At 43.9% G+C, this 25,496-nt stretch overlaps 1 protein-coding gene across 6 annotated transcripts in view; it reads right to left on the bottom strand.

Moving 5' to 3' along the window:
* wdr17 (WD repeat domain 17) overlaps positions 1–25,496 on the bottom strand; it is a 118,588-nt gene that overhangs the window by 25,015 nt on the left and 68,077 nt on the right. For 5 of the 6 annotated variants that reach the window (XR_007956654.1, XM_052020198.1, XM_052020200.1 and 2 more), the window contains 7 exons: positions 23,701–23,856; positions 20,797–20,861; positions 17,871–18,003; positions 12,983–13,077; positions 10,343–10,442; positions 7,572–7,711; positions 6,106–6,126 (listed from right to left, as the gene is read on the bottom strand). Coding sequence is in view for 5 of the 6 variants with exons in the window: in XM_052020198.1 (XP_051876158.1) it covers positions 6,106–6,126; positions 7,572–7,711; positions 10,343–10,442; positions 12,983–13,077; positions 17,871–18,003; positions 20,797–20,861; positions 23,701–23,856 (710 nt within the window). In the remaining variant the exon portion in view is untranslated. The remainder of the gene's footprint in view (positions 1–6,105; positions 6,127–7,571; positions 7,712–10,342; positions 10,443–12,982; positions 13,078–17,870; positions 18,004–20,796; positions 20,862–23,700; positions 23,857–25,496) is intronic. The other variant, XM_052020197.1, reaches the window with a different exon arrangement.

The following is a 25,496-nucleotide window of genomic DNA, read 5'->3' as shown; positions in this document are numbered from 1 at the left end:
AGCCATGACCAACCTCTCAAAGCACTTCATCACAGTAGATGGGAGTGCTACCGGGAGTCATTGAGGCAGCTCACCCTGCTCTTCTTGGGCACCAGTATGATTGATGCTCTTTTGAAGCAGGTGGGAACCTCCGACTGCAGCAGTGAGAGGTTGAAGATGTCCTTGAACACTCCAGTCAGTTGTTCAGCACAGATTTTCAGTACCCTGCCAGGTACACTGACGGGGCCTGAATCCTTGAGGGTTCACCCTCTTGAAGGATGTTGTGATGTCAGCCTCCAAGACAGAGATCACAGGGTCACCAGATGCTGTGGGAGTTCGCACAGGTGTAGTATTATTCTCCCTTTCAAAGCATGCATAAAAGGCGTTGAGCTCATCAGCAAGTGAAGCATTGCTGCCATTTATGCTGTTGGTTTTGCCTTATAGAAAGTAATGACATGCAAACCCTGCCACAGCTGTTGTGCATCTGATTGTGTCTCTAAATTCACATGGAATTGCCTTTTCGCTTTCATGATGGCCTTCTGTAGGTCGTACCTGGATTTCTTGTAGGGATCTGCATTGCCGTTTTGAATACCACAGATCTAGCCCTCAGCAGACTGTGAATCTCTTGGTTCATCCAGGGCTTCTGGTTTGGGAAGGCTTGGTATGTTTTTGAAGGCACACACTCATCCACGCGTTTCTTGATGAAGTTGGTGAAGGCCGTGGCATATTTGTTTAGATCCGAAGATGAATCCCTGAAGATGGTCCAGTCCACCAATTCAAATCAGTCCAGTAAACGCTCCCCTGTCCCCCCTGACAAGACCTTCGCAGTCCTCACCACCGGTGCTGCAGTCCTGTCTCTGCCTGTAAGCCAGGAGTAGAAGTACAGCCAAGTGATCGGACCTCCCACAGTGCAGGCGCGGGATGGCACAGTAAGCTTTCTTGATGGTGGTTTAACAGTGATCATGTGTGCTGGTTCCTCTGGTTCCACAGGTGACATGTTGGTGGTAGCTTGTCAGAGACTTCTTCAAGCTGGCCCGATTGAAGTCCCCCGTGATGATCGGGAAGGCATCAGGGTGCGCTGTCTCGTGACTGTTGATCATGGTGCTCAGCTCCTCCAGTGCCAGCTTGACGTCTGCCAGGGGTGGAATGTACACTGATACCAGGATGACGGCGGAGAACTCCCTCCTCAGATAAAATGGACGACACCTGACCACCAGATGTTCCAGGTCAGGGGAGCAGGACTGAGACAGAACTGCCACGTCTGTGCACCATGAATAGTTAATCATGAAGCAAAATGGAGGGTTATGGGTTGTGCAGGAAGTAGGGGCTAAATTGATCATGGAGTAGGTGTTTATATAGTTTGGCACAACATCGTGACCTGAAGGGCCTGTACTGTGCTGTATTGTTCTATGTTCAAACACTGCCGCCTCTGCCTTTACCTGACACCACCATCCGGTCCATGCGGTGGATGGTGAAGCCATGGCTGGAGCGCTGTGTCCGGAGTGCTGGGGTGTGAGCCAGGTTACACGACAGTCCCTGATGTCCCTCTGGTACTGCAGTCTTGCTCTGAGGTCTTCAATTTTATTTTCCAGAGACTGTCCATTAGCCAGGAGGATGGTAGAAAGGTGGGGCCTTAGGACCCTGCATTTCAGTTGTACCTGCAGCCCTGCCCTGCAGCCACATTTCCTGAGACAATGGAGATGTTCCCTGAACTACCAGCTGCCGCACACTCCCAGGATAGTCTGGAGTCCCGAGTCTCAGTTCTTAAGATTGCTAGTCTTTTTAAATAACTTGATGCAATATTGATTGCTGCAGTCTCTGTAGCTGCAGATTCCAGCTGCAGTAGTTGTAAATGGGAATATTTTATAATTCCCTTGGGAGCTGCAAAGAAAAAGTCGACCCTCCCTGGTGCCATTTTTTTTTTGCCACTGACCCACGAATTAACCTTGTGAGATTCTCCTAGCGCCAATTTGCTGGAAGCCACCAGCACTCAGGGCCTTCTGCCTGTGAACCCCACCTTAAGGTGAGGGTGGGAGGGCAGTCTGTGGGGTTGGGACACTGAACTTCTTTGATATTTGTTTAAGCCGGCTGTTAAAACTTTAAGAGATTCTGTTTCTGAATGTTGGCGATATTCAGAAACACTAAAATAAATGGGACTAGCTTAGATGGGCATCTTGGTCAGCATTATACAGCAATATAGTATTAATGAGTCCAGTAATACAGCATAAAACAGGTCCTTCAGAGTTGGACCGAAGGGCCTGTTTCGGTGTTGCATTACTCTTCCTCGAAATCGTAGGCACGGTAGTGTAGCGGTTAGTGTAACGCTTTACAGCGCCAGCGACCTGGGTTCAAATCCGGCCGCTGTCTGTAAGAAGTTTCTACGTTCTCCCCGTGTCTGTGTGGGTTTCCTCCGGGTGCTCCGGTTTCCTCCCACATTCCAAAAAGACGTATAGGTCAGGAAGTTGTGGGCATGCTATGTTGGCGCCAGAAGCGTGGCGACACTTGCGGGCTGCCCCCAGAACACTATGCAAAAAGATGTATTTCACTGTGTGTTTCAATGTACATGTGACTAATAAAGGTATCTTATCTTATAAAAGTATTAAAAATTAATCCACATTAATTTTTTTAAAGTTAAAATAAAAATTAAAAAATACAGAAACTGAAGCACTTTTTAGAAATCCACTTTTGGGAAGGTTATTGCCCATCCCTACTTCCGCTTGAGAAGGGTGCAGGTGAACTGTCTTCTTGAACTGTCGGTGTCCTGGTGAAGCTCCCCCCACAGAGCTGTGGGACAGCGAGTTCTGGGATTTAGATCCAATGACAATGAAGGACCAACATCAAGCTGCTGTGACACTTGGAGGGAATTTGGTTTTGCTGTTCCCATACACATGCTGCTCTTGTTCTTGGTGGTGAAGGCCATGGGTTTGGTGGTGCTGCCAAAGTACCCTGGGTGAGAAACTGGGGTGTATTTTGTAGGTGGTACACACTGCAGTCACTGTGCACCAGTTGTGGAGGGAATGAATGCTTAGGGCATTTGATGGGGGTGGCAATTAAACAGGCTGCTTTGCCCTGGATGGTGTCGAGCTTCCTGAGAGTTGTTGGCACTGCACTCATTTGGGCAAGTGGGCATTATTCCATCCCACTTCTGAATCGTGCTCTGTAGAGGATGGAAAGGCCTTAGGGTGTCAGGAGGTGAGTCACTCAATGCAGTAAGCTCAGCCTATAACTATAGTATTTAAGTGGCTGGCCCATTGTAGTTAAAAGTACTGAAAACTTAAATGAAAACTCAAACAATTTAAAACTCTGAAAATATTAGGCAACAGACAATGTGCAGGAGGAAAGTGGGTCATGCAGCATCTGTGGGAGGAAAGAAATTGTCAACGTTTCGCATTGAAACGTTGCATCAGTCACAGATGCCGCTCGACTCGCTGAGTTTCTCTGGCACATCGTTTGTTGCTCCAGATTCCAGCATCGGCAGTCCCTTGTGCCTTCTCTGAAAATATTAACACTTTTATCCTTTGCAGCTGTGTCCTCCAATGAAATTAATGCAGAGGAATGCCCTGGCTCAGATCTAACCTGGTGCAAACCTTTCAAGCAGCTTCCCTGCTGTAAGTGTTGGAGAATTGCTGCTATTTTACGCTCAGCACATCTATGCCAAAAGGTTGCCAAGCAAATGCCAACAAGTTTGGGACCAACACATTTCCACACGCTTATGGAAATCCTGAACTTCAGGGAAATATTGACAGCTGACATTTCCCTGCAAAGTTCTAGTCAGCTGTGATTTCATTGCAGGGTGGAATATGCTTGACATACCATCGGCCAACCCTTGTATCATGCTCTTGGGCTATGTCCACAGACCCTCCACAAAGGGAAAAGTACCATCATCACCGACTACCTGTCATAGCCCAAAACTAAATCCACCTTTACCCAGTGCATATACTGCAGAGCTTTGGAGGTCTCTGCAATAAACACATTCTGCATTCATTTATAACTCTCCGATGAGTCAGATTAATTTACGTTAAATGGTTGGCATGAGAGCATCTGTTTTCCACACAGAGGATTTCCGCATGGATGCAGCAACACATTCAGTGCAAACTTTATGGGGAGTGGCTTCAGTCCCTCGCAGAGCAGACAATCATGACAGTCGTTTATGTCAGCATTTGACAACACCACACGCAAATGAACTTTCATGTGAGGATACACTCAAGAAATTAATGGGGCTGGTGCAACGATTCACCTGACAGGAATGTATATGGAGAACTCGGGTGCTGGTGTCCCTGAAGGACCCTCCATCAAATCCCACCACCACAACCAGCAAATTTAAATATCTGATTAAATAACGTCAAGTAAAAGCTTGTATTAGTGTTGGTGACCATGTTGCTTAATGGCCTTCATTGCAAGAGTGTTGGAGTTTAGAAATAGGGGAGTGTTGTTACAATTATACAGTGTACTGCTGAGGCCACACTTGGAGTACGGTGCATAGTTTTGGCTCTCTAAGAGATTTACCCGGCTACTTCTTGAGATATGAGTGTTGTCCCATCGTAAGCGGCTAAAGAAGTTAAATCAATATTATTTTGTGTTTAGAAGAATGAGAGGTAATCTTATTGAAACATACAAGGGCATGACAGGGTAGATGTATAGATGTTTCCACTACTGGCTGAATCTCGATTAAGGGGATGTAGTAACAATGGTCATTTAGAACTGTGGTGCGTAGGAACTTCTCGTGGAGGGTGGTGAATCTCTAAAATTCTCTCTCCTGGAGGATTATGGAAGCAAGGGGATTGGGGTATTTAAAGAGGAAGTAGATTGTTTTTGAATGATGAGGGAATTGAGGTCCATGTGTGGAACTGGCACAGAAGAGGAGATGAGGCATGGGGCAAATCAGTCACAATCATATTGAATGGTGGGGCAGGCTTCAGGAGCTGAGTGGCCTACCCCTGCTCCTGTTTCCGTATGTTTTTTGTTTTTAATATTGGAGACCACGCCATGAATCCCAGCAGGTTTACTTAATGTCCTTCTGAGACTGAAATCTGACATCATTACACAGTTTATTGAAGTCACACATAGTAATGTGGCTGACAACTCACAGAGTCAAAGAGTTGTACAGCACAGAAATGGGCCCTTTGGCCCATCAAGTCCATACCGACCTTTTCTCCCCATCTACACTGATCCCATTTGCACACATTAGGACCATATCCTTCCACGCCTTACTTGTCTGTCTAAATATCTCTTAAACATAGGTTATTGTATCAGATTCCATGATTTCCTCCAGCAGCACATTCCAGATATCACTCCTCATATCCCCTTTAAAGCTCCTTCCCCTCACCTTAAACCTACCCCCTCTTGTTTTTGATGCCCTACCATGGGAAAAGGATTTTGACCATCTACCCTACCCATGCTTCTCATAAACTTATATAGTTCCATCAGCCTACTTCGCTCCAAAGAACTTTCCTCTGAAATGGCCCAGCAAACCACCCACTACATGGGGAAATCAGGGACGGGCATTAAATGTTAGGTCTTCCCAGCAGTGCCTGCATGCTGGGAATAGTTTAACTGAAAAGCTTCTCTCAGATGAGCTGAGAATCTAGCGGCACAGCTGGTAAAGCCGCTGCCTCACAGCACCGGAGACCAGGGTTCAATCCTGACCTCGGGTGCTGTCCTTGTGGAGTTTGCACATTCTCCCCGTGACCATGTGGGTTTCCTCCAGGTTTTCTGGTTTCCTCCTACATCTCAAAGCAGTAAGGTTGTTAGGTTAATTGGCTGTTGTAAAACACCCCTGGTGTGCAGGCGACTGGGAGAATTTGAGGGGGAAATGATGGGATTGTGAGGAGAATAAAATAGGATGAGTGTAGAATTAGTGTAAATGGTCAGTGTAGACTCGCTGAGCTGAAGGGCCTGTTTCTGTGCTGTATGTCTCTGTGACTCCATGATTATGTGAGCGGGGTTCACTGGCAACCTATGTTCCCAATACCCATTCCTGTAGCTTTGCACCAGAGTATCTAGGCACACATGGAGAATACGGGGATAGCACTACACTAAAGCAGCAATGTGTATTCAACATGAGAAAAGCAGATTAACATGCAACATCAAAGTCTATGATTACACCTCCAACAGCAATGACAATACCTGTGTCCAACAAATGGAAAGCTGAATGCAGAAGGTTAAAGAAAATAAATAAATTAAAAATAGTAAATAAAAATTGTTGCTTCTTTCAGAAAGACAGCACAGGTGAAATGTATAACAGATAAACAAAGTGTACAGCAGGCATTAACATGGCAAGGAATAACGTGACCCAGCGGAGGTAAAAATTTTGCGTCATGGTATTGACAGCTTGCAAATTCATGGCTGAAGTTTCTCGTGCGATCTCCCTGTGTAACAAGGTCCACTACACTTCAGAGAGCAATTAATGATGTGGAGCTCCTCAGGTGATCTCAGAGTGCTGAGCAAACACTCGGAAAGACAAATGATCTGTCCACTTGTCTCCTTTCTCTTTGCAGGATTTAATTGCCAACCTCTCATACATGACAACCATGGAACAAAAATAACGTGCACTGAGACGCACAAGAACACAAAGGAGAACACTGTAGCAGCTGGAAATCCAAGGAGAGAAAAATAGAGTTAACGCTTCAGAGTCAATGACATGGAAGATGAAAGAGGGTAAGGCTGCTCCCACTAAATCAGTGTAACATTGAGAAGCTCCAATTCCCATGGTCCATTGCCTGGATTTGAGGCAGTCCTGGCAGAACTGAATGGTTTGCTGAGCGACTTCAGAGGTGTTTGACCAACCAATAGGAATGGGTCTGGACTCAGATAAGCAGGACCAGGGAAGGATGGCAAATTTCATTGACTGAAGGACATTACTGAAGTAGATGGGTCTTTACAATAATCCAGTAATTTTCACGGTCACCATTACTAAGACTACTTGGCATTTCTTCCTTCCCCCTGCCCCCATATTCCAGATTATTAGCTGAATTTAAATTCCACAGCTGCCGTGGTGAGATTTGAATTTGGGTCTCTGGATCTCTTTATAGAGGCGCAGATAGACAGCCGGTATCTTCTTCCCAGGGTCAAAACGTCTAATACTAGAGGGCATGTATTTAAGGTGAGAGGGGGAAAGTTCAAAGAAGATGGGTGGGGCAGGTTTTTTTTTAACTTCGGGATGGTGGATTCCTGAAGTGTGCTGCCAGGGGTGGTGGTGGAGGGAGATACGATAAAGGTATTTAAGAGGCTCTTAGATAGGCACATGAATACGCAGGGAATAGAGGGATATGGATCATGTGCAGGCAAAAGGGATGAGGTGTCATTAGCTTAATTATTTTGGCTGTACTGTTCTATGTTCTATTACTAGGCCATTTCTCTGAGTTACTAGTTTGATAACTTAACCACTATGCCACCACTTTACCGACAAGAAGCCAATAAGAATAAAGAAAATATATCTAACATATGTGATCTGGAATAGACTGCCTGACAAGGCTGGCAAAAGCAGATTCAATTGTAAGTTTGAAAAGAGCTGCAGATTGATACATGAAAAGCAGAAATTTACTATGTTCCTTTTGCACTGCAACATCATATCCCCAGCAATTTGAACTCACCATGTTGTTGCTAACATACACTTCCGGGCCAGCAGTTCCAGAGCATAGTTTGTCACAGGCATGGCACTCTCTCCCAGTACCGTCCCCACACAAACCGCCAATTCCAGCTCGTTTCCACGGATCAGGCTTGACATCGCAAGCTGCAAACGAAGCAAAAGAGTTGGCAAACTTAGCAACACATTTTGGGTTAATTTTTCCAGGAAAAAAAGTCTTCCAAAGAAGGAAATAGTACATTCTCCACCTAGCATAATACGGTGGAGGATCAAGTCTTAAGATTTTTGAAGATCTCGTCAGTTTAAACAAGTATTTCTCAGTTAGTAAATGGAGTCCTTCTTTAGGTAATTTTCACTGCCTGTTCAATTGTAGTGACATAAAACTTTGGTTAGGCCGCATTTAGAGTACCGTGTGCAGTTCTGGTCACCACGTTACACAAAAGATGTGGAGGCTTCGAAGCGGGTACAGAAGTTCACCAGAATGTTATTGCCTGGATTAGAGAGTATTAGCTATAAGGAGAGGTTGAACAAACCGGGATTGTTTTCATTGAAGTGTCACATAGAGAGGAGCGACTTGATAGAAGTATATAAAATTATAAAAGGCATAGATGGGGTAGATAGAACATAGTACATAGGACAGTACAGCACAGAAATAAGCCCTTCGGCCCACATGTCTATGCCAACCATGATGCCAATTTAAATCAATCCCATCTGTCTACATATGGCCAAAATCCCTCCATCCCCTGCCTGTTCACATGCCTGTCTAAATCCCTCTTAAATGTTGTTATCGTAAAGATAGTCAGTCTTCTTCCCAGGGTGGAAGTGCTAAATACCAGTGGGCTTAGCTTTAAGGTGAGAGGGGGAAAGTTTAAGGGAGATTTACAAGGCAAGTTTTTTTTTACACAGAGAGGGGCGGGTGCCTGGAATTCGCTGCCAGGGGAGGTGGTGGAAGCAGATATGATCGCAATATTTAAGAATGGAGGCAGATAAATCATTTGCAAGCAGATGGGATTAGTTTAATTTGGCATCATGGTTAGCACAGACATTGTGGGCTGAAGGGCCTGTTCCTGCTCTGTACTATTTTATGTTCCATCTATGCATTCACTGCACTTGACATTTTATACAAACAAAAATTGTTTTATTTTTAATTATTTTGTGTCATTAAATCGATTTGCAATCAATTTTAACTGAATTACGTGAAAGAGAAAACTGCTGTAACTGTAGGATAAAACCAATCGATATTACACTAATTAAAGAAATATATCTGGCAATTTAAAACTGTCATGCTTTAACTATGTGTAGTTTTTTACCTATTAGTTTACAGGATGTGGATGTTGATGGCAAGGCAAACATTTATTGCCTATCCTTAATTGGTTGTTGTGTTGACTGGCTCATTAAGCTAAGTCAGAAAGCATTTAGCATTAAATATCTGTGGATCTGGAATCAGATATTGGTAAGGACAACAAATTTTCTTCCTTAATGAACCAGATGAGTTTTTTTACAACAATCTTTTAGTTTCATGGTCAACTTTACTGACAGCAGCTTTTCATTCCAAACTTATGAACTAAATTTCAATTTAGTTAGCTGCCAATGTGAGGATTGGATTTCATCTCCGGATAAATAGTCTAGGCCACTGGATAATCAACCAATAGTGTCTGCATTATATTCTGAATAAATCCAAATTAATTATCTCCGAACTAAATTACCACTTTATGATTTTTGTTTTTGGAAATAGGTTAGTATTTTTATGCAACATATGTCAGTGATAATAAACCTGATTCTAATTCTACAGTTTTTCAAATTGTGAGACTTTGGACAATCTTAAGCCCACAACATCAGTGCTGATGGAGGAGGTCATTTGATCATTTATACTTGTATAGTTATTCGTCCACAAAATGAGGGCTTTGCTGGAAAGGCCAGCATTTATTACCTGTCCTAAAATGCCTCTGAACTGAGAGGCTTGCTCAGCAAGAGATAACTACATAGCCCAGACCTTCTACACAATCGAATGTGAGCCAGCTGGGTATTTATGACAATCCAGCAGCTTCATGCCGACTATTACTGATGGTGACCATTTATTTATTTAAGTAACTGAATTTAAATTGTCCACCAGACAAGGTGGAATTTGAGCTAATGGTTCCAGATTACTGGATAACAGGTCCAGGAACATAACCTTCCATCACACTCTACTAATGTGCCTTGCCTAGAACACTTTGTAACTTGCTTTGTAACTCTTTTTTTTGAGTCTATATAAGACCATAAGATATAGGAGCAGGATCAGACCATTCGGCCCATCGAGTCTGCTCCACCATTCAATCATGGCTGATATTTTCATCCCCATTCTCTCGCCTTCTCCCTGTAACCTTTAACCCCCTTACCAGTCAAGAACCTATCAATCTCTGCCTTGACTACACCAATGATTTGGCCTCCACAGCCCTTCATGGCAACGAATTCTACAGATTCTCCAACCTCTGGTTGAAGAAATTCCTCATCTCAGTTTTAAAGGGACGTCCCTCTATTCTGAGGCTGTGCCCTCGGATCCTAGACTCTCCTGCTACTGGAAACATTCTTTCCACATCCACTCTATCCAGGCCTTTCAGTATCCGGTGGGTTTCAATGAGATCTCCCCTCATCCTTCTAAAAGTTATCTAGACATCTTCTACAATGCAATTCCACAGTAAGTACTTTTAAACTGAAAGAGTAAATACATCAAAAGCCCAGGACAGGATCCTTTAAATGGCATGCGCACATATAGAAGGTCGAATAGAGATACAGTACCTCAATATCATTCACTGCGAGGTGGCAACACGCAGCCAGCACTGCTCGTCCATCCTGGAAGTACCACTCTGCCAGCTCCTTACTCACTCTGTGTAGCAAGCTACAGAACAAGACACAGCTCTCAGTGCCAGTCTATTCAATGTCATGCAAAAGCAGTTGTCATAGAGTCCTAGAGTAATACAGCATGAAAACAGACCTTTCAGCCCAGCTCATCCATGCTGACCAAGATGTCTATCTATGCTAGTCCCACTTGCCCGCATTTGGCCCATATCACTCTAAACCTTTCCTTTCCAAATCCTTATCCAAATGTTGTTATTGTCCCTGCCTCAACTACTTTCTCCAGCAGCTCATTACATACAGTATACCCACCACCCTCTATGTGAAGAAGTTACTCCTCAGGTCCCTTTTAAGTCTTTCCCCTCTCAGCTTAAACCTATGCCCCTTGTCACCACCTTGTGCTCCCTTCTTTTGTCCACCTATCACTGCTCTGCTTTTCCCTCCTATATATTGGGCTTCCCCTTTTCCTATCTTCAGTCCTGAAGAAGGGTCCTGACCTGAAACGTTGACCGCCTGCTTTTCTCCACAGATGCTGCCTGGGCTGCTGAGTTCCTCCGGCATCATCATGTTTTTCCACCTATGCCCTCTAGTTTAGGATTCCCTTTCCCTGGGAAAAAGACTGTGTGCATTCACCCTATCGATGTCCCTCGTGATTTGATACACCACTATAAGGTCACCCCTCAGTCTTAAGTAATGCAGGTCAAATTATTTTGCTGTAAAGAATTAAACAGCAAGAGATGATAAAGCAGTTCAATGTTCCACTAAATGTCAACACAAGCAACCCCCAACACTCGGGTAACCCAAATTTGCCCTTATAGAATTCACAAATCACTACCAAAAATATCTGGGATATAGAATAAAAATTCACTCTTATGAAATTTATGTGGAAAGAAAATAAAGAAATAAACAAAACATTTATGTTTTTCAACTTGTACATCTTGGCACATGGTCAGATGATGTGACTTTGCATTTGGGAAGATAGCGATTATGGACCATTTTCTAGGAATGCACCCCTCACTACCCCTAACATGAGAGTCACCTACAGTATTTACATCTTGAATCTCAGAAGCTCCAAGAAACAAAGAATCCTTTTTAACAACATTGCCTAATTTCATGTTTCACACCTCATATTTCACCAACATGCTGAGATAGAAGTTAGCCCTCAGTTGTCTGCATTAAATGCACATTGTACGCACATTGAATTCTACTACTGATATTCAGTTTCAGTGATTGTATTGGAACTATAATTCAGAAGCAAGAGTTCAAGGTACATATAGAGTCATAAAGAGATATACCACGGAAACAGGCCCTTCAGCCCACTTGAGTCCGCTCTGACCATCAACCACCTATTTACAATGATCCCATTTTATTCTTCCCACATTCTCATTGCCTCCCCTCAGATTCTAACTCTCAACTACACACTTGGGACAATTTATAATTAACCAACCAACCAATACATTTTTGGGATGTGGGAAGAAACCAGAGCACTCAGTGGAAACTCACACGGTCATAGGGAGAACAAGCAAACTCCACACAGACACCACCAGAAGTCAGGATTGAACTGGGCTCGCTGGAGCTGTGAGGTAGCAGCTCTGCTAGCTGCATCGCTCTGCATATGTTACTGCATTGCATGTTTGATGCATAAAATGCCCGATGAATTTCTATCTGAGCCAGAATTTTAACTTAATTTACTTTGCAATTTGGTCAACATGGATATTAATTGGTCTGAGAATGTCCAACAGGCTTCAAGCATCAAAATAAGTGAATATATAAATGTAGGCCAGAACTTGTCTTCATGACAGCACATTAATGATCCAGTTGGTCAAAGTTCTTTTGGCTGTTCATTTACTATTTAAAAAACAATCGTCTCCTTATTTTTAGGCCTCAGCACCTATGAGATGGGATATAAAGCCATACAGCACAGAAACAGGCCCTTCGGCCCAACCCATCCATGTCGACCAAGATGCCCATCCAAGCTAGTCCCATTTGCCTCTAAATCTTTCCTATCCATGTACCTGTCCAGGTGTCTTTTAAAAGTTGTTATTGTGCATGCCTCAACCACTTCTTCCAGCAGCTCATTCCATATACTGACTGGGTGAAAAACTTGCCCCTCAGGTTCCTATTAAATCTTTCCCCTCTCACCCTAAACCTATACCTTCTAGTTCTTGATTCCCCAAACCTGGAAAATGGATGTTGACTGTCCTCCATAGATGTTGCCTGATCCACTGAGTTCCCCCAGCATCTTGTGTGTAACCCCCAGTTATTGACTGATGCTCATTGGTATTGTATGGGCACATCGCACATTGACTAATGGCCAATGAGAATGTATCACACCCAACCTATAAGTAGAGTCTGGCCTCTCTGTTCCCTTCTTCATTTCTCTGTAACCACCATCTCCTTCTGAACCATGGGATGGACGCCCATGTTTTATCTCTGAGGCTAGCACTTTGGACAAAAGTCGAAGTCTTTTCTTCTTGATCAAAGGTCATTTAAAGATCATGAACTGCATTAACTTCTTTATGTTCTCAAATGAATTCTGCACTTTCTGCTCGTTAACAGTATGTGAAGGAGAAAGTGGCTTACTCGTTGTACTCTTCTGGCTTGTTATTCGACTCACCACCTGCCGCTCCATTCAGTGCTGAGGTATGTGGTCCTTGAATGTTCCCTTCCTGGGCTGCCTACAGGAGTAACACAAACAAAGTTAAATGTCTTGCAGGCAATTCTCCAACCTGCTGTTGATGAGGGAAGGGGCAGTGGTAATGGTGACCATGAAACTCTGGTTTTGAAGTAAAAACCCATCTCCTTCAGGGAAGAAAGTCTGACATCCTTACCAGGTCTGGCCACGTGAAACCTCCAAACCACTCAGGTGGTTGACTTTGAGTAGCCCTCTAAAATGGCCCAGCAACCTCTCAGTTCTGGGGCAATCAGGATGAACAATATATGTTGGCCTTGCCACTGATATCCATGCCTCAGAGGGCAGTGGAGGCCAATTCTCTGGGCACTTTCAAGAAGGAGCTAGATAGGTTTCTTATAGATAGGAGAATCAAGGGATATGGGGACAAGGCAGGAACAGGATATTGATTGTTGAGGATCAGCCATGATCTCAAAATGGCAGTGCAGACTCAAAGGGCCGAATGGTCTACTTCTGCTCCTATTGTCTATTGTCTAAATGCAAAGTATGCCTTTGTAACTCAATAATTAAAGAGGTTCCCTTTCTAATGCATATTAGCAATTGGTGATTGAGTATCCTTAAATATCATGCATGCCATCTGTTGGTCACTTTAGAACATACGAAAATAGGAGCAGGAGTAGGCCACTCAATCCCGCCCCACCATTCAATATGATCATGGCTGAAGCACGGAACAAACCACTGGAGGAACTCGGCGGGTCAGGCAGCATCTGTGGAGGGAAATGGCCAGTCGATGTTTCTGGTCAAGACCCTTCATCTGGACTGAAAGATAGAGGGGAAATGGCCAGTATAAAGAAGTGAGGGGAAGGGTTGGGGCAAGAGCTGGCAGGCGAGAGGCGGATCCAGGTGAGGAGGGGTGGCAGGCAGATGGAGGAGGGAAGAGTGGAAATAGCGACAGAGTCTGGGAGGTGACGGGTGGAGGCATCAGAGGGCTGCAATTGGTGGAATCTGATAGGAGAGAAAGGTGGAGCATGGAACCCAATAAGGAAGGTGGGACAGATGGGACCAGTAGAGGGAGTGGATCGTGGGAGGAGTATGTGGATGCTGGGCAGATGAAGTGGGCACAGAAGGGGAAAGAAACTTGGTAATCAGAGGCTGGGGGTGGGGGTGGATGTGCTAGGGTGTGTGTTGGATGTAGTTCCATGCTCCCTTTTCTATCAGATTCCATCATCTGCAGCCCTCTGTTGCCTCCACCTGTCACCTCCCAGCCTCTGTCCCAATTCCACTCTCCCCTCCTCCATCTGTCAATCACCCCTCCTCACCTGGATCCACCCATCACCTGCCAGCTCTTGCTCCACCCCTTCCCCTCGCCTCTTTATACCGGCCGTCTCCCCTCTAATCTTTCAGTCCAGATGAAAGATCTTGACCTAGAACATCGACTGTCCATTTCCCTCCACAGATGCTGCCTGACCCGCTGAGTTCCTCCAGCAGATTGTTTTTGGCTCCAGGTTCCAGCATCTGCCATCTCTTGCATCTCCATGATTATGGCTCATCTGCCCGAGGTTTCATTTCCACTTCTGTGCTGGTCCCCAATAGCCCTCAATCCCTGATCTTTCAAAAATTTGCCTGCTTCATATTTTAATACCTCCAATTTCCTCATCACCACAAACCCCGGGGGGGGGGGGGGGGGGGGGGGTAGAGAGTTCCGGAGATTCACCACCCTCTGTGGGAAAAAGTTCCTGAATAATTCTGCTTTCATTCTCAGACTTGGGTGCAATATTGGTTTGGTGTGAACCTTGTGCAAAGAGATTTCATTAGATGCTTAAGGGAAAGTACTTAAAGGGTTAATGGGAAAAAGCCAAGATTAATTGAGTGGCACTAATAAAGAGCCAGCACCGTTGCCATTGGCCTAATGGCCATGCTGTACAGCATTGCTTTTCCAATTGATACAAGTTAGAGATTTTGTGTAAATTATCATAAGATAATTATCTATCATAAGAGAGATCACTGATCAATCATAAGATAGATTATCATAAGAGCAAAAGGATAGTAAGGGACAAAATTGGTCCTCTTGAAGATCAGCGTGGTCATCTATGCATGGAGCCAAAAGAGGTAGGGCAGATCTTAAATGAATTTTTTGTGTCTGTATTTACTTGAGAGACAGACACAGAGTCCATAGAACTGAGGAAAAAGAGTAGTGAGGTCATGGACCGTACCCAGATTACAGAAGAGGAGGTGCTTGCTGTTTTGAGGTGAATTAGGGTGGATAAATCCCCAGGGCCTGACGAGGTATCCCCTCAGATCTTGTGGGAGGCTAGTGCAGAAATTGCAGGGGCCCTGGCAGAGATATTTAAAACTCCTCAGCCACGGGTGAGGTGCCGGAGGACTGGACGATAGCTAATGTTCTGTTGTTCAAAAAAGGCTCTAAGAATAAGCAAGGTAATTATAGGCCGGTGAGCCTGACCTCAGTTGTGGGTAAATTATTGGAAGGTATTCTGAGGGGCAGGATATATAAGTATTTGCATAGACAGGGCTTGATTAGGGATAATCAACATGTCTTTGAGTGTGGCAGGTCATGTCTGACCAATCTTATAGAGTTTTTCGAGGAGGTTACCAGGAAGGTTGATCAAGGGAAGGTGGTGGATGTTGTCTACATGGACTTTAGAAAGGCCTTTGACAAAGTCTCACATGGAAGGCTGCTCCAGAAGGTTAAGTCCCTTGGCATTCAGGATGAAGTAGTCAATTGAATTCAACGTTGGGTCAGCAGGAGAAGCAAGAGAGAGGTAGTACATGGTTGTCTCTCTGACTGGAGGCCTGTGACTAGTGGTGTGCCACAGGGATCAGTGCTGCCCCTGTTGTTGTTTATCATCTCTATTAATGATTTAGATGATAATGTGGTAAACTGGATCAGCAAATTTGCAGATGACACCAAAATTGGGACGTAGTGGACAGAGAGGAAGGCTATCAAAGCTTGCAGCATGACCCTGACCAGCTGGGAAAATGGGCTGAAAAACAGCAGATGGAATTTAATGCAGACTTGTGAGGTGATGCACTTTGGGAGGACAAACCAGGGTTAGACTTGCACAGTGAATGGAAGGGCACTGAGGTGTGCGGTAGAACGAAGGGATCTGGGAATACAGATCCATAATTCCTTGAAAGTGGCATCACAGGTAGATAGAGTCATAAAGAGAGCTTTTGGCACATTGGCCTTCATAAATCAGGGCATTGAGTATAGGAGTTGGGATGTAATGTTAAAGTTGTATGAGACATTGGTGAGGCCGAATTTGGAGCATTGTTTGCAGTTCTGGTCACCTACCTACAGGAAGGATATCAATAAGCTTGAAAGAGTGCAGAGAAAATTTACACGGGTGTTGCCGGGACTTGAGGACCTGAGTTACAGGGATAGGTTGAATAGGTTAGGACTTTATTCCCTGAAGCGCAGGAGAATGAGGGGAGATCTTATAGAAGTATACAAAATTATGAGGGGTATAGATAGAGTGAACGCATGCAGGCTTTTTCCCCTCAGGTTAGGTGAAACTAGAACTAGAGGTCATAGGTTTAGGGTGAAAGGTGAAATATTTAAGGGGAATCTGAAGGGGAACTACTTCAGAGGATGGTGCGAGTGTGGAATGAGGAAGTGGTAGATGTGGGTTCAATTGTAACACTTAGGAGAAGTTTGGACAGGTGCATGGATAAGAGAGGTATGGAGGGCTATGGTCCAGGTGCAGGTAGATGGGACAAGGCAGAAAACCAGGCTGGCATGGACTAGATGGGCTGAAGGGCCTGTTTCTGTGCTGCACTACTTAGAAACATTCATGAGAAGAGAAATTTGAGGAAGGGGCCAATAACTGTTGCATTCTGAAGAATAGCACAAGCAATTGTGTATTTGAAGAACGAGAGTGTAACGCTATTACAGCGCCAGCGACCCGGGTTCAATTCCCACCGCTGTCTGTATGGAGTTTGTACATTCTCCCCGTGTCTGCGTGGGTTTCCTCCGGGTGCTCCAGTTTCCACCCACATTCCAAAGACGTATAGGTTAGGAGTTGTGGGTGTGCTATGTTGGCGCCGGAAGCGTGGTGACACTTGCTGGCTGCCCCCAGCACATCCGCAGTAATGCAAAAACAAGATGCATTGCACTGTGTGTTTCAATGTACATGTGACTAATAAATAAATATCTAAATATCAGATTCAGATGATTATAAGAACACCATATTTTACTCATGCTTTCCTTACCAAGCTCAGAGTATGGAGTTACTTAACTTCACTGCACAGAACATGTTTGTCTCTGGCAGGGTCTGTATTTGTGGCCCATCTCTCATTCCCATGGGAAGGTGATGGTGAGCTGCAGTCCTTCTGGTGATGATACTCCCACACTGCTATTGAGGAGGGTCTTCCAGGAATGTGACCCAGCAACTGGACGGGAACCTACAGGTCGTGATGTTCCCATGTGCCTGGTGTCTGTTTCCTTTGAAGTGGTGGAGGATGTTGTTGGAGGAGCTAAAGCAAGTAACTGCAGTACACTATGTAGATGGTACACACTGCAGTCATGGCACTTCAGTGGTAAACAGAGTGAACATTTATATCATGCATGCAATTGGATTTGATAGCATTAAAAAGGACCGTGAAAAGGATCAATCCTTAATGATATGTTCAAATTTGTTCAGGTCTGGAAAGAATGAGAAACTATTGGACTACTTCCAACAGCCCAGTGAGGAGAAGCATTTCTGGGGAAGCCAGTGTCGAAGATTCTGCATTTAACAGCCTTGAAGTTTTTGAACATGGCTTCCTTGCTGAGGATAACCCACATAAATAATTGGACAAACAATCAGTCATTCTGATTACCTGAGCAACCAATAGCGCTTCTTTGAGTTGGCCTCGAGATGTGAAAAAGGTCACCAGTTTCTTCACATCTCCAGTTGCAATGCAATATGGGATGACTTCATCATTTCCTTCCTGAATCAGCTGATCGGATCTCCTGAAAAAATGGAAACGAACTGCGATGGTTCAGACAAACTGGAGGTTTTGTGGTTAAAGCTATTCTATTTTTGTATCCTTGATGATATATTTCCTCTGTATCCTGTATCTTCTCCACTAAATTGGTATCCTGGGAAAAGCAAGGTGGGCAGGGTGACCGAATAAAAGGACGCAGCTATTTCCCCCATTGAAGAGTGGGTTAACAAGCTTGAAGTTGTGCCAAGGAAGACACATATGCCCACTCCACAGCAGAGATCAGAGCCCCAATGAAGTGGGATTCATCAAGGGTCCGACCCCTCCTTCTGAAACCCTCTGCATGATCTGCTCTTTGTTTATTCCATCTTTTAAATCTTATTAAATATTTCACTAGACTTTTAAGACAAACATCTTGGTTGTGAGATAATGTGGCTTGAAATGTGTTTTCACATTCAAAAATACAGCATTTGATCATTCATTTCACATGTTGGTTTAGAGACCTTCCTGTGCACAATATTCCTGCCTTGTCTTCCCATGCAATATGGTCGTAAGGTGTGTTGGAACGTCCTGAGAAGATTATTAGGTTGTGGTTTTGGTGGCCTTTTGACTGCCTTCTGAGGATGCCTAACAAGCCTTGCTTTAGGGTATTAAGAGGTGTGCAATAAATATTGCCCCCATCAGCAATACCCACATCCTGGGAATTAAAAAAAATCATTGAAGAATAAATTTGTTTTCTATAAAATCTATAAAAAGAAATCTAGAAATCTATAAAAAGAATTGTGGCAGAGAAATTTCTTACCACTTGCTGGTACTAAGTGCGTCTGACAGCGTCGGTCCCCAGGTGTTAACCCACAAATTTGGTTCTGAATTCAATGGAATCAACTGTGCACAGGTGATTCAACCAGTGGTCAATATATTATCCGAAGAGTTTAGAAGCAGTTCAACAAAGGGTTACCAGACCAAAAATTGCAATAGGCAGGTTGTCTTATGAAGAAAAGTTGGACAGGCTAGGCGTGTACCCGTGGAGTTTAGAAGAGTGTAAGGTGACTTGACTAACACATACAAAATCCTGAGGCGTCTTGACACAGTGGATAAAGAGAGGGTGTTTCCTATTGTACTAGAATCTAGCTCGAGGGATCACCATGAGGGGTTTCCCATTTGAGACAGAGATGATTCTTTGTATCCATCAGGTTTATACATCAGAAAGTGGTCACACCAGGCATCAAGCAACATAAATATTGATCAGACACTACCACTGCAACCAGGTTTTGCATTTGCAGATCAATAATGAATTCTACGTCAGTGGATTTGAGAGTTTTTACTTGCAAGTACAAACTTCCAACACTGTATTGCAAAATCCATCTATCTTTAAGCAGCAATGATTTCACAAGGTGTATGACAGAAGGCATTGAAAATTCTTTCCACAAAATGAGACCATTCGGCCCATTGTTCGCACGCTGCTCACTCTAATCCTGCCTTCCAGCGCCAGGTCCATAGCCCTACTGCTAACAGATCTTCCAGTACACATCCATGTACTGTTGAAATGTGACGAGGGTTTCTGCCTTTCAGGCAGTGTGTTCCAGACCCCTACCACTTCTGGGTGAAAAATAATTTCTTAAAGTCCCTTCTAACTTCTTTACCAATTACCTTAAATTGGTAAGTACCTTACCAGAATGACAGAGAGAGAGAGAGAGAGAGAGAGAGAGAGAGGGAGAGGGAGAGGGAGAGGGAGAGAGAGAGAGTGAGAGAGAAAGGGAGAGAGAGAGAGCCGTACAACATGGAAACAGGGCCTTCAGCTTACTGAGTGGAGCAACCATCAAGGAACCAGTCCTACACGAATTCCACACTACTCCCATTTTATTCTCCCTGCATTCTCATCAACTCCCCCACATTCCACTAGACACCTGCACACTGGGGGCAATTTACAGTGGCCAAGTAACCGGTCAACTTGAACATTTTTAGAATGTGGGAGGAAAGCTGATCACTCGAGGGAGGGGGAACCCACATGTTTAAAGAGAGAACGTGCAAACTCCACACAGACAGGACTGAACTTGGACCTCTGGAGCTCTGAGGAAGCAGCTCAATTAACTGTGCCTCCCACAAATGTATGCCCTGTGATTTTTGACCCCTCTGTGAAGGAAAAACGGTCATTCCTATTTCTTCACCTAATAATTTTATACATCTCATTTAAATTGCCCCCCCCCCGTCTCCTTTGTAGCAAGAGAACAACCCCAGCGTACTCAACTTTTCCTCAGTTAAAACTTTCCAGTCCTGGCAACATCCCATAAATCACCTCTTCACCTTCTCTGGTACAATCACTACGTTATTTGCTTTAAGAATACAGAACAGCACAGAACAGGGCCAATCCTCTGGCCCACTATGTCTGTGCTGTCCATGATGCCAAACAAAACTAATCCCACCTGCCTGCACATTATCCATATCCCTCCATTCCCTGCCTGTTCATGTGTTTGTCTAAATGCCTCCTAAGTGTTGCTATCGTGTCTGCTTCCACCAGCTCCCCTGGCAGCATGTTCAGTACTATAAACATGTTGTTTGTAGCAACCTTTGCATTTATATGGTGTCGAAGGTCTCATAGAATAGGCCCTTCGAATGACAAACAGCTTGTGATCCAGGATGGCGGTTGTTATATCAGCAAATATGACATCTCTTCTGCACTGAGAGTGCCCTATAGAATAAGCCAAAGTACAGTTACAAATGTTTTGAATGAAGGAGAAAAGTTGGCCAAGACAGCAAGAGAACAGATATGTGAGTCAACTGTTTGTGCATATTCCAAATTATTATGCTAAATACATCTCACCTTTGCATCAGTTTCTTCCAGTATTTCATTGACACGCCGGGTGCAACTGACAGAGCCTTATCCCACTGAAACACAGGGAAGATTATCTCACTGAGATGTTCTCCTAGCTTCTGCATTGTCTTAATATATTGCACAGCAGTCTTTGTGCACTGACACTTAATTCGAGTTTGATTACTTTGTCAGGGGAAGATGAGGTACTAGATTCAGGTGTTGTCATGGTGATATTGTACTTCCTTCACTGCATCTGGCTGCAAAACCTTTTCAGAATCTGTTTTGAAAAGGCACGTTATTATTTCGCTGCTTGAATCTGCCATTGCCTGCCACAGGTCACTTTTGTAACGGCAACGAGATACTAGAGTCAGAGAGAAACAGTTTCTTTGCCCGAGCAAGTCCACGTCAACCATCAACCACCCATTTTATACTAATCCCAGCTAAATCATTTTATTCTCCCCACATTCCCATTAACCCCCTCACCCACACTAAATTCTGCCACTCACCAACACACTAGGGGCAATTTACAATGGCTAATGAAGCTACCAAGCCACATGTTTTTGTGATGTGGGAGGAAACTGGGAGCTCCCAGAGAAAACTCATGTGGTCACAGGGAGAACATGAAAGCTCCACACAGAGAGCACTTGAGATCAGTATCAAACCCAAGTCTCTGGAGATGTGAAGCAGCAGCTGCATTACTGCGCCGTACTATTGTGGAAATGTAATCATTAACCTTGGGGAGAGTAATGGGCGAGGGGCAGTGGGGAGAAGTCATAGGTATTTCCGGATGTAATAAATAACAGGGCTGATTGTATCCCTGCTCCATCTCTATCGTTGGACACATGGAAAGTGCATGGCATCATACATGCCAAGCTTCCTCTGTAAAAACAAAAGGCAATGCTGGAAACATTCAGGAGGTCAGGCAGCATCTGAGGGGAGAGAAACAGAATTACCATTTCAGGTCAAAGACTCTTCGTCAGAACCGAGAAGGGGAGAAAAGAAGTTAGTTTTAAGTTACAGAGAGGATGGGGTAGAGATGGATCAGACAAGGAGTATATCTGATAGGGTGAGACCAGGGTTGTCATGGTGATGAAGCCACCTGATAAACAGAAGAGAAAACAAATAAAGGGATATGTAAGAATTGCAGGTCAGAGCTGGAGGAAATGCGCGGCAGATTTCCAGTGCTTGGAATATTCTTTTGATTTTCAAGTTGTTCTTGCATTCACTGAACCCAGCATTAACACGCTGTTTTGGTGAGAGACCAGTCAGTGAGGTCACAGAATCAGAGAAAGGATACAAATCAAATGAAGGCCCATTTGGCCCAACTTTGAAATAATTATCCAATTTGTCCCTGTCCCCTGCTCTTTCTCTGCATTTCACCCAGTTCCAACTCCTTCAATTACTGATGCAATTTCTTTTTGAAAATAACTTCTGCCACTCTTTCAGTGCATTCTAACTCAGTGTTCATTGTGTAATAAAAATAATCTTCTCAAGTAAGTACCGTTTCTTTTGACTTGAATCAGTGCCCTCTGGTTACTGACTCTTCTGTCATTGGAAATGGTTCCAGGCCAAGAGAAAATCCTTCCTCTCTAATACTATAGGGACTTCCTCAACTTGCTTCCAGATTTCCTTGGGCCACTGACCTAAAGCCCATCAGATGCTTGAGGCTGCGCTATTTCTATTCAATATGGCTGTCTTCCCCAGACTTCACGGATGAAAAATAGGCGTTCCCTGAGGATACAGGTAGCCCCATTGATTTACTCTCTACCTACGACACTCTGGAAATCTTGATGGAGACCTTCTGGAGAATATAATTTAGGGATCGTCTATCACATGACGGTGATGCTTTGGTGTGAAAGAAAAAGAGAAATACATGAAGAAGGGAAACATGGCAAGTAATTCCAGTTACAATTACTCAATGACTTTCTCTGACAAGGAGTTTAAAAGAGAATAGAATGTTATTTATGAAGTGTGTGTGTTGCCTTCATGTTAGCATTTATTGTCCATCCTCAGCTGCCCTTAAGGAGGCAGAAGCGAGCCACCTTCTTGAACTGCTGCAGTCTTTCCATTGAATGTGCTCCCACAATGCTGTAGGGTAAGGCGTTCCAAGATTCAGACCCAGCAACAAAGTATTAAGTGAAGACGTACAGGTAGGCTAATTTGGGTTTAAAATGGGTGGCGTGGACTCATTGGGCTGGAAGGGCCTGTTACCACGCTGTAAAAAATAAAAAAATAAACAGAATACATTTGGTACATAATAGATCATAAATTTCAAAGGGTTTTTCATTTGCTTTCCAGAATATAATCTGGTGTGTTAGTCAGAAACAAATAATCTTCACTAAATTATCAGTGGGGATTAATGCCTCAGGTGTAGTAACTAGTGTCGTACATGATCTCATGGGTTTCCCCTTTGGTGAGTTAGGTTAGAATGATCTTCTTAAGAGCTACTACTAGAAAACACCATGGATATGGAAGAAACTACTCTGTTGACAGATGCCATTTCCATAAACACCCATGCATGGCATGGAAAGACATCATCAAAGCACGTGTAACTTATTCCCATGGGACCTCAGACTCACCACAAAATACAGAATGTTGGAAGAACTCACTGGGTCAAGCAGCATCTGTGGAGGCAAATTTCAGCAGAATCCCTGGAAAAGTGGCAAAATCGGTCACTTTATGATTTTCACGAGGTTTTGCCAATTGCCCATTGAGGTTCTGCTGGGGATCAAACTAAATCCTAGAGAAAAGTATGGAATTAGAAACTCAATCTTGCTAAACAAACCTTCTAATAGAGTGTGCTTCCAAAATTAAGAACCATTTGCTTGGAATGGAAATCCATGAGCTGAGCTCAGCACATTAAGCACATACAACAGAGGACAGAATTTCTACCCTATGTTTCAGGTACCTCACCTCTCCAAGCTCCACCATTAGTTCACAGTATCTCTGGATCTGACCCAGTCGCAGGTGGATCTCAGCTGCCTCCTTCAGCCTTTCTTCCTTGCTTGGTGCACCAATTCCACCTCCGAACTTCGACATCTTTACAGTCGTTAACTCCTGAGCTTTAGACTGAGCAAAAGAAATACACCTTTAAACAATTAGCCCAACACACAGTGATGCAGCTATTAAAGCCGTTGCCTCGTAGCTCCAGTGACCCGAGTTCAATTCTGGCCTCTGGTGGTGTCTGTGCGGACTTTGCACATTCGCCCTGTGACTGTGTGGATTTCCCTCAGGTGCTCCCACGTCCCAAAAATTTGCATGTTGGTAAATTAATTGGACACTGCAAAATTGCCCCGTGTGTAGGTGAGTGGTGGAATCTGAAAAGGCAGGGAAGTTGATGGGAAAGCAGTGGCTTATGCCGTATTAGTACAAAGGGATGCTTGATGGTTGGGATTAACTTGATGGGCTGAAGGGCCAGTATCCATGCTGTATTACCCTATAGCTCTAATTCATGCATGACAGTCAATAACTAGCATAGAATTGACAGGCAAGAGCAAACTTAAATATAAGAAACCATGATTGTTTTATAAGAAATACCATTTTACTAATTTAACAACTACTATAAATTTCCCCTATATCAAATTGATTCTAAATAATGACCTTGCTTAAGCTCATCGTCACTCAAGGTCAAGTCTCCACAAACACCCCCCAGATAAGTCAACAGCTGCGGCATGCATTGAAGATCCACGCCACTCCTTGAGCACCCTCAGACTTATACTGTGGCAGGGCTGGAGGAAATATCAGTTCAATGACAGGGTTCTATCACAGCTTGATTAAGGGTTAATGCACTTTAGTTCACTAGATTAAGGGAAACATGTTTGGGTACCATGTAAACCCACATTTTATAAAAGCAAGGTATACTTCTGTCAAGAAAGTTAAAAACTGATTTTGTCTTACAAGTAGACAGTGAGTAGGAATTAATGCTTATCTTAATGCTTAAGTGAAGGTTCTGCAATCTCTCCTTTTTACTGGAGCTGAAAATGATTCACACAGCCACAAGAGATTGGACAAAGTAATGTCTCTCGAACATTTTAAGGCTTTGTTCACTAATAACTTCTGCATGCTGTTTTCTCGTTTGAAGTTTTTAGAACAAGGGACGGGGGGGGGGGGTGGAGTACAGTCTCTGGATAAGGGGTTCGACATTAAGCCAAGGAAAAGGGGAAAAAAGTCTTCAGGTAGATGAGTGCAAATCTTTGGCATTCTATCCCCGAGAGGGCTGTAGCTGCTCAGTCGGTGAGTGCGTTCAAGTCTGGGAGCAGCAGGGACAATCACACAGGGATAATCAGGACAAATGGGGATTGTGTGGGAAAATGGGCTTGAGGTGGGGTCGCCCATATCCTTACTGAATGTTACAGCAGGCTAGAGGGACCATATTACCTATTCCTGACACGATTAGCTCAGTAATTTTCAGCTTTATTTATTTCAACCACAAGAAGTTTTGTAGGTTTACCTTAACATAGATCAATATATATATATTAGCATTTGAAAGGTGCCTTCAACAAAAGACCCTTGTTACAGCTTTGTGTATTACTGCCAATGGATGCAGATTCAATAGTGATTTTCAAAAAGAAATTGGATAAAAATATGTGAAGGAGAAGATTGCAGTAAAGTGGGGAAGGAGCTGAGTGGTGGGACTAACACGCTTATTCTTTGGCAGACCTTGACTCATTCTCTGGAAAGTACATGGAAGCTAATAACATCACAGCAGT

This window comes from Pristis pectinata, chromosome 7 (genome assembly GCF_009764475.1).
Source record: "Pristis pectinata isolate sPriPec2 chromosome 7, sPriPec2.1.pri, whole genome shotgun sequence".
NCBI lineage: Eukaryota > Metazoa > Chordata > Chondrichthyes > Rhinopristiformes > Pristidae > Pristis > Pristis pectinata.
This window is presented reverse-complemented; position numbering and strand designations above follow the sequence as displayed.